The 8,872-nt window shown below is 50.0% G+C and overlaps 1 protein-coding gene across 1 annotated transcript in view; it reads right to left on the reverse strand.

Annotated features, from left to right (window-relative positions):
• Positions 1-5,840, reverse strand: part of Adam33 (ADAM metallopeptidase domain 33) — an 11,518-nt gene extending 5,678 nt beyond the window's left edge. The window contains exons 1-3 of the mRNA XM_029568918.1: positions 5,549-5,840; positions 3,518-3,597; positions 388-464 (exon numbers count right to left, since the gene is read on the reverse strand). Coding sequence (XP_029424778.1) covers positions 388-464; positions 3,518-3,597; positions 5,549-5,840 — 449 coding nt within the window. The remainder of the gene's footprint in view (positions 1-387; positions 465-3,517; positions 3,598-5,548) is intronic.
• Positions 5,841-8,872: the final 3,032 nt, after the last annotated feature.

Consider the following 8,872-nt stretch of genomic DNA (forward strand, 5'->3'; position numbering starts at 1 on the left):
TCCCTCTGCTTTCTTCCCTGCAGATGGAGACATTCCAAGCAGATCAGACAAATTGCCATCCCTAGATAGTGACCTTCTTAACTACCCAGCCTTTGTCCCTGCCTGCAGTGCCTCTGAGCTGTGGAAGCCTATCTAGGATTCCCTTTTGATTCAACACATCCTGGGAATGTACACTAGGTGGTGCTCCCTCCAAGCTGCTCCAGAAGTTGAAATGGAAAGAATGGACCTACAGCTGGGTTCACCCCCAAGAACATCAGTCATGAGTCTATGTGACTCTCCCTGCCACCCTTGCTCCTCTTCCCATCCAGTCTCCCACAGGAAGCTCTGATCCCCTCCAGAGAGCCTGAGGGTCTGTTCAGCCCAACATCAGGCTGATACGATACTCACTGGTTCTTCTCCAACTCCAGCAGGAGATCCTGGCCTTCAGCCTTTAGGGCCACCAGCACCACATCTAGCTTTGTGATCTGAGCAAGAAGGAACGCAAGCTGTAATAGGGGCCTCTAGGCCACCTGCCTGCCAGGGACAGGTAGGATGTGGAGCTGGCTAGCTGAGAAAGTTCATAGGAACAACAGGCTGCTGCCATGAGTCATGGAGGGAGTGAACGGGTACGTGTGTGTCTGGGGGTCAGGGGAGACACGACATAGGTATTCCCAATGTCTGTGTAACAGTAGCCCCTTGAAAGTATTTAAACACGGGGTTCCCTAGAGACAGGAGTTCCAAAAGGTGCCCTGTGTATGCCAGGCATAGTAGTACATGCCTGTAATCCCAGTACTTAGGAGCTGGAAGCAGGAGGATCATGAATTCAAGGCCTGTCTTGACTACATAGCAAGTTGGAGACCAGTCTCCAACTTGGGCTATATAAGAACCCTCTCAGCCAACAAAAGGTGTCCTGCTTGCCAACAGTGACTGAGATTTTCCCTTAGCCTGTTCTCCTCTTTGGTTTCCAGAAGGAGCAGGTAAAACAGAGGACAATGAGTACCTAAGGACATTGCAGGCCATCTCATCTCATTTGGGGCTTGTTTGTGGGTTTTTTTTTTTTCTTTCTGTTTTTGTTACTGTTTTGGGGTTTTTTGTTTCTTGATTTTTTGTTTGTTTTTTGTCTTTTTGAGACAGGGTCTCCCGGTAGCCCCAGCTGGCCTGGAACTTACTATGTAGACCAGGCTGGCCTTGTACTCACAGAGATCTGCCTGCCTCTTCCTCCTGAGTACTGGGATTAAAGGCATGCCACTTATGTTTTTTTAAAATATTTTATTACTATTTTATGTGTATGAGTGTATAGCCTGCATGTAAGTATATCTGTGCCATGCAGTTCCTGAGGAGGTCAGAAGCCCCTGGAACTGGAGTTAAGGATGGTTGTTAGCTGCTATGTGGGTGCTGGGATTTGAACCTCGGTCCTCTGCAAGAGTAGTCAGTGCTTTTAAACACTGAACCATCTCTCCAGTCCCTATGTTTTGGTTCCTTTGTTTGTGGGGGTCTTTGCTTGTCTTTTGTTGTGGTGGTTTTTTGTTTATTTTGGTGCTTCAGATCAAACCCAAGACCTGGTAAATGCCTGCTATGCCACTGAGCTATACCCCCAGTCCTTTGTTTATGTGTCTTTGTGTCATTCCCTGTTGAACTCAGACTTTATTCCCACACCTCCAGTTCTGGCAAACTGCCCCATCATCTGAAATTTCTTGTGACCTCCAACAGACTGATCTCATATCTCAGCTTACAAAGCAAACATGACCCCCATCCTAGGTCCAGAAAAAAGTATTTTCTCAGCCAAATATCAGGAGAGAGGGATTTGGCTCTCCGGCAACCTCTCCTCTTTTACCCTCTTTGCCTCATCCCCCTTGTCTACATAGCCTGGCTAGAGGCCCAGAGTTGGAGCTAGCCCAGGAGATTCCTGGGAGGTTGCTGTATTTTTTAATGTTTTTCCCCACCCTTGCTGGCTCTCCCCTTTTATCCCAAAATGCACTGGGCTAGGACTCTGGCCAAGAGGCTCAGAGTATGGCAGGGGGACCCTTCCCCTGCTGGTGGAGAGTGGATGGCCTTCATTTCCAGAACTATAGGCCCCACAAGGCCCCAAACATGAGCTCACATGGCTGGGCTGCTACTTGCTTTATTGAGAAAAGGCTTGTATTGGGAGAAGGGCAGTGGCGCAGATGGACAGTTCCTGTCCCTCTGTAGCCCTTGCTGCATTCACTTCTTGCTCCTGGAATTCCTAATCCCTACTCTGTGCCCTATTCCCATCCTGAAGATGTATGCTGTTTGTGAAGAGGATACCCTGTTCCTTCTGTCCTGTCTCACAGGCTTCCTGGTGGCAGGTGCCAGAGTGTGCAAAGCAGGCCTGCTGGGACTCTCCTCTTGGTCATTGATTAAACCAGAGAGGGAGAGAGGCCACAGAGGGACCCCAATATGTGCCCAACCTCCCTTCCACAAGCCAGCTCTGCTTAATCAGTTGAGGAAGGTCTCAGAAGTCTGGGGGATCCCAAGTGAAGTCCCTATGTTAGAAGCCCCGGGATTCTGGAGACCCCAAGATATTGTGCCAATACTCTCCTGGCTTTGGACAGTGGAACTACCTTCCTTGCCTGACAATACAGAATCAAGCTCTCTCTAACTTGAGCAGCTGTGGGGAGGAGGAGGAAGGTGGTCAATAGTCTGAAGTCTTTTAGACCTTAGGAGGTCTCAGGCTTCTAGAACCAATGAGCTACTTGACCACAGTCTATTTTACAAACTCTCTTCAGTTTGCCCCTCTGTAAGATACTGACACTAGCCTCTCAGTGTGCAGCATTGATGTAATGGCACACACAGCTGAGTCATGAATATTCTGGGAGCATGTATGATGGGTAGGAATTGAGAGCAGGCTGGGTAGTATACTGAATAGCAAATTGGAGTGGGCTTGCATCTGGGGTGCCACGAGGGCAGTCACTGCTTCCTTGCCACAGGTGGATTCCAGCGAGGGAGGCTGAAATTTCAGGATAACACTGTGCCCAGAGTCACATAAACTTGGCCAAAGGAAGATATTTTGATGTCCATCCTTTGAAAGCTCCTCAAGCTAGGCATGGTGGCTCATGACTATGATTCCAGCACTTGGGAGGCTGAAGCAGGAGGCTCACATAGGAGTTCAAGGCCAGCCTACTCTACATAGTAAGTTCCCGGCTAGCCAGCGTTGCAAAGTAAAACCCTGTCTCAAAGAAAACAAAACAATAAAAACAAACAAAAAAGAAGCTCTTGAAAAGTTTCAGGCCTCAAACCCTGAATCCATCTCTGCCTGGTTGGGGTGGGGATAGCTTGCATACTTCCCCAATGGAGAGAAGACTTAGGCTAGGGATAAAAGGCGGTGGGGGAAACCCAAAATAACTTCCATGTGTGCAGACTCACGCCACCTAAATGTCTTCCCACTCTGCTTGCCCTGATGGAAGTGGCTAAGGATTAGTTCTGAGAGCCTCAGAAAAACTGTCACATTGTACTTGGGCATAGGGCAGAAGGGTTGAAACCCAGAGCCCCTGATGAGGACAGGGTAATAGATACTAACCGACTCATCTAGGGTGACCTTGAGCCAGTGTCCTCCACCCAGAACCCAGTGTGGGATAACTGGCTCTCCAAGGATATTTCCTAGGGTGAGGACAAAGCATAGAGTTAGGATCTGAGGAACAGGTAGGAAGTCAGCAGAGATGGAGAGGCCCTCAAGGTCAAGCTCTTTTGCGCACTCCTGAGCTTGGTCTGGAAGACGGCACTTTGGAATAAAGCCATCCCTGGAATGGAGCAGCTGCCAGGGAGGTGGCAGAGGGAGACTAGGGAGAGGTGGTACTAGGGAGGGAGCATCTCCCTTGGAGATTCGAGAGCTGTCAGACCTCGGGGTTAGGCCTGGGTTCAGAGATCACAGGAGGAAGCCCAGGCCTTCAGTGTAAAAGGGGTGGGAAGAAGAAGGCAGCCTGAGTATTTTTAGACTGGGCAACAGATGCCTTTAGGATGAGAGCTCTGTAACTGGAGGCTGCCTGTGTCTCCTCTACAATCTGAAAAAAAAAACAGCAGCCACATGTCTTGCCCAGAGTTCCCTGTTGGGGTGTTGATGGCAGGGCTCTCAGGAATCCTGGCCCAGAAACTGTGTTTTGTCAAAGTGAAGGGAGAACCACAGAACACAGCCTCAGTGCTCCCAGGCCAGGCATGCTTAAAGGGGCTCCAGGAGGAATCCCAGAGCCAAGCATTACTCAGTGGATGTGTGGAATGTTCCTCAGGAATGTTCCTGCCTCTCCTCCCCTATCTGGGTCCCAGCAACTCTCACAGGACCTATCCTGCAGAGACCAGGCCCCAGCATCTAGAGCCAGCAGCCAGGCCTCTCATCCCTCTGGCACTCTGTCCTCCAGTAGACCCAGCTCTCAGAAAAATAGCAGCAACAAAAACAAAACAGAACAAAACAGAAACCACCTACCACTAGCTCTGACCTCAGCCCTGTCCAGGCTGATGGGTACCTAGAGAGGTGGCTTAGCTTTTTCTGGGTCATCCCAACTCTTTTTCCTCTTCCATCTCCTATTCAAACCCCAGGCACCAAAAATCTGGAATATTAGCAGCTCCAGGAACCCCTTTTCCAAGTCATATGTGTTTCTTAGAAAGGGAGTGTGGCTTTGGAAAGAAGGCTGAAAAGGGAAGGGAGGGAAAGCAAGAGAAGCCTTTCTGGAGGCAAGGGAAGGTCTCTCAAGCCAGAGAAGGGTGTGAAAGACCAAGCTTTGTTGGTCCCAGGCCACCAGGGGTGCAGGTATGGTGTATCTGTGCACCCTATGATGTCCTGTGCATAGATGGGGCTGGCCAGGGATGCCTTCAGATGGCAGGGTTGGAGCTAGGAGTCTGGGTGGACTAAAGTAGGCAGCATAGAATCCCTCTCTCCCATTTCCATCACCTACTATCCCCTGGCTCAAAGTTAGAGTTTTCAGGAAGAGGGCAGTGGATTGCCTGGGATAAACCTCGAAGACTGCCCAGCCCAGCCCCTCCTGCCTCCTCCCTGATGGCCTCTACTTTCCACCAGCCAGATATTTGATCTATGGGGTTTAGAGAATCCTCCCATCCATTTGGAGAGACTGATAAGTGCCCCACCTTACCCCAAGTTGGATTACTCTGGAAAAAGAGAGCTTCAGTCTTCCCCAAGCACTGCTGGCCAGACAGCCTGTGTTTTGAAGATGTCCTTGTCTATCCAACCAAATAAGACAACTGTATAAACACCGGACACGTCGCCCAAGATGAAGGGGGAATGAGTCCGATGGGACAGCTAGTCCTAAGAGCAGAGCAGGATTCCAGGGACCTCAAAGGGTCCGGGGGAAGGCCCTCTGGCCTTGGAAGCTGGAGGTGCAGAGTGGCTCACTCTCAGAGGGAGCTCGGAGCTGGGCAGCTGCTGAGGGAGGGATGGTCTTGGCCCTCGGCTTTGTTAAGTGTGAGCAAGTCAGTCCAGGGAGCGCCTGGCAGATCCCCCGCGCGGCCGTGCACCCTCTGCCTGATCCAGTAGCGCCACTAGACCCCATCACCACCCGCCGTTTCACCTGCCCTAGGGCCGCACCCTGGCCCACACCCTCACCTGGAAACACCCGAGCGCCCCGCACCGGAGATGGGGGAAGCAGCAGCAGCAGCAGCAGCAGCAGCGGCGGCGGCGACCCCCCAGGCCTCCCGCACCCCCGGCCCATGGCTGAGAGCGCCCGGGCCTCCAAGGTCCGGCTGCCCGCCACCGGCTCCGCCCCTGAGGGAGAGAGGCCGTCCCACCGGGGCGCAGCCCTCCTATGTGGCTCCGCCCGAGCCCGTCGAAACACTGGCCCACGGGCCGCGAGTCCGAGGAACCAGGATGACCCTCCCGGGCGGGCCGCAATAGCCATGCCCGGTCGGGGCAGGAATCCAGCCTGCGGCTTCGGGTGCCCTCCGAGGTCCTATCCGTGGGGGCAGAGGGTGGGGAGGGCGGGAAGTGCCCAGAAGGCTCTTTGAGGACCACTGGGGGTACCCCGGGGCGCTGGACGATGCAGGACTGGACAGAGGGACACGTGGTCTCCCCGGAGACCTCTCCTCCCACTCTTCTACCTGCACTGCTTAGGGGAGCCTGAGAGAGGATCCAAGGATCTGCCCGGTGCTTGGAGTTCCCACTGCAGCCAGGCTGTCGGGTTTGGCTGTCCTCAGCCATAATGACCGCCAGCCTCTGCCGATGAGGTGCACCTGAGTACTTAGGGGCACACCAAGGCCAAAGCGCTGGAGAGCGTGGTTCTTGGCAAAGACAGTGTGGTGGGGGCCAGAGCAGACTTGTACTGTGCCACTGAACCCTAGGCACTAGGGGTCCTTTCTGATGTCTTGGGACCATTACTTTCTTTGAAAGATTACTTTGAGTACTAGGTATAAATTTGGATAGCAAGGGATTTTACTTTGAAACAAACCTATTTGATTCTGAGAATTTGGAATATTAAAATTTGCAGCAACAGAGAAAACTACATGTACATGATTAAAATTTAAAACAGTATGATAAATCAGGCCAGTGGTGCCCATTTGTGGTTCCAGACAGGACAGTTGATTGCCAGCTGGGCAACATAGAGGAACTGAAGGAGTGAGGAAGGGAGTGGAGAGAGAGGAGGGAAGGAGGGAGGGAGGTGGAAGGGTGATCTGAGGATGTAGCTCAGTGGGTCTCCTGGGGCCTTAAGTTCAATCCCCAGCATCATGTAAACTGGGATGTTTTTATGGTGTTTATATTACACACCTGAATCCTAGCATTCAGGAGGTGGAGGCAGAAGGATCAGAAGGTCAAAGTTATTCTCTGCTATATAGCAAGTTCCAGATTAGTCTGTGCTAACCTGTCTCAAAAGAAAGTGAGGGTGTGCTGGGCAGATAGCTCAGCAGTGGGTAAGCACCTGCTGTGCAAGCATGAGTTCAGACTTCCACATTCAGATAAAAGCCTATCATAGTGGCACATGCTTACCCCCAGTTTTGGACAGGGTAGAGACAGGTGAATTGACTAGTTCAGTGAGAGACCCTGTCCAAAAAAAGGTGGAGAGCAATATAGGAAGACACATTCATGAATGCACAGGCAAATGCACCCCCTACACACACACACACCCCCCACATGCACACATACACCACATACAGATGTACACATAAAGTGGAGGAGGGATACTGAAAAGCAGACACAGGGCCACAACTCATGCCTGTAATTCCACAATTCCAGAGGCTGAGGTGAGGCAACCTGAGCTATACAGAAAGATCCTGCCTCAAAAAACAAACACAAAAGGTTTTCATGCCTCTTCAGTCTTCATCCTTTTGACTCTCACCCCACAGGAAGTCATTACTAGTAGTTTCTTACGTAGTTTTCTTTTTTTAAAAAAAGATGTCTTTTTATAGGCCAGGAGTGGTGGCATATGCCTTTAATCCCAGCACTCAGGAGGCAGAGGCAGGTGGATTTCTGGGAGTTCAAGGCCAGCCTGGTCTTCTTCATAGTGAGTTCCAGGCCAGCTGGGGATGCAGGGAGACACTGTCTCAAAAAGACAAAAAAAAAGAAAAGAGTGAAGGATTGGTGAGATGGTTCAGCAGGTGAAGCACTTGCTGCATAAGCCTGAAAATCTGAGTGTTTAGTGTTTAGCATTCTAAGGTACGTCTGTATCAACTTTGCCAAGTTTCAAGGAAGAGAATGCAGAAATACTGTAAGCACTGGAGGACGGGGTGTGAGTGCTGAGAAACACTGCCTTCTAGACATGGCATAGCTATTGCCAGCCTGGGCAACTCACTGCAGCTATTGTTGTCTACACAGGTCAATCCAACAATATCAGTCAATAGTCTAGCAGGCAGTACTAATGGATTCAGTGGGTTTTTACAAAAATAAAAGAAAGGCCCAGAAAATGGAAGAGGGTGTGGGTGTGTTGGAGTGTCTAGGGGGAGCAAGAGCAGAGAGTTAGGGGTGGACGTGATCAAGATACACTGCATACATATATGAAATTGTCTAAGACATTCAAAATAAAATAATAATAATAATAATAATAAAGTAAGAGGGCTGTAGCCTAATAACCATATGCAAATCAGTTGTTCTTGCAAAGCTGGTACCTCCCAAATCCAGAGGAGTTTCCAAACATGTCAGAGCCCTTTGGCCAAGATTTCTGAGCAACCATTAGAAGATGGAATCTAGAACACCATCAATCATGTGCAGTAACATCAGGGAAAGACGACTTATCAAATACTTAATGGTGTCACTCTCGTAGGGGCATCTGAAAGTGTCCTGAAAACTGGGTAAATGCTCAGAATGGGTGAACTCTACCATATGTAAACAAGATTCAGCCATGAAATAGCCCAGAACATGGTAACTGAGAGAAGCATTGTTAAGTCCAGTCCACAGACATGCAGGGTATCACCTAGAGATATCAGACTGGTGCTTGGCTGCTCCAGAATAAGTAACACGTGTGAATGGAAGTCACCAAAGTCACAGTTAAGACTCCATCCTGGGGGCTGGAGAGAAGGCTCAGTGGTTAAAAGCACTGGCTGTTCTTCCAGAGGACCTGGGTTCAGTTCATGGCACCCACATGGTGCTAACAACCATCCTTAACTCCAGTTCTGGGTAATTCAATGCCACCTTCTGGTCTTCACAGGCATTGCACACACAAGTGGACTTACATGCATGAAGGCAAAACACTCATACACATAAAAATAAATAAAATCAGATCCCCCTAGAACTGGAGTTATTGATGGTTGTTAGAAATTTTCTTTCTCCACTTATAGAATCTGGTTTTTTTTCTCTGTAATCATTTCTTTTAAGGGGAGTGTTCTTTTGTTGTTGTTGTTAGCTGCCATGTAGGTGCTGGGACCTGAACCTAGGTCCTCTGGAAGAGCAGCCAGTACTCTTAACCACTGAGCCATCTCTCCAGCTCCTTGGGCTTTTTCTTTT

The sequence above is a fragment of the Nannospalax galili genome, unplaced genomic scaffold (assembly GCF_000622305.1).
Source record: "Nannospalax galili isolate Female #2095 unplaced genomic scaffold, S.galili_v1.0 scaffold282, whole genome shotgun sequence".
NCBI classification, from domain to species: Eukaryota; Metazoa; Chordata; class Mammalia; order Rodentia; family Spalacidae; genus Nannospalax; species Nannospalax galili.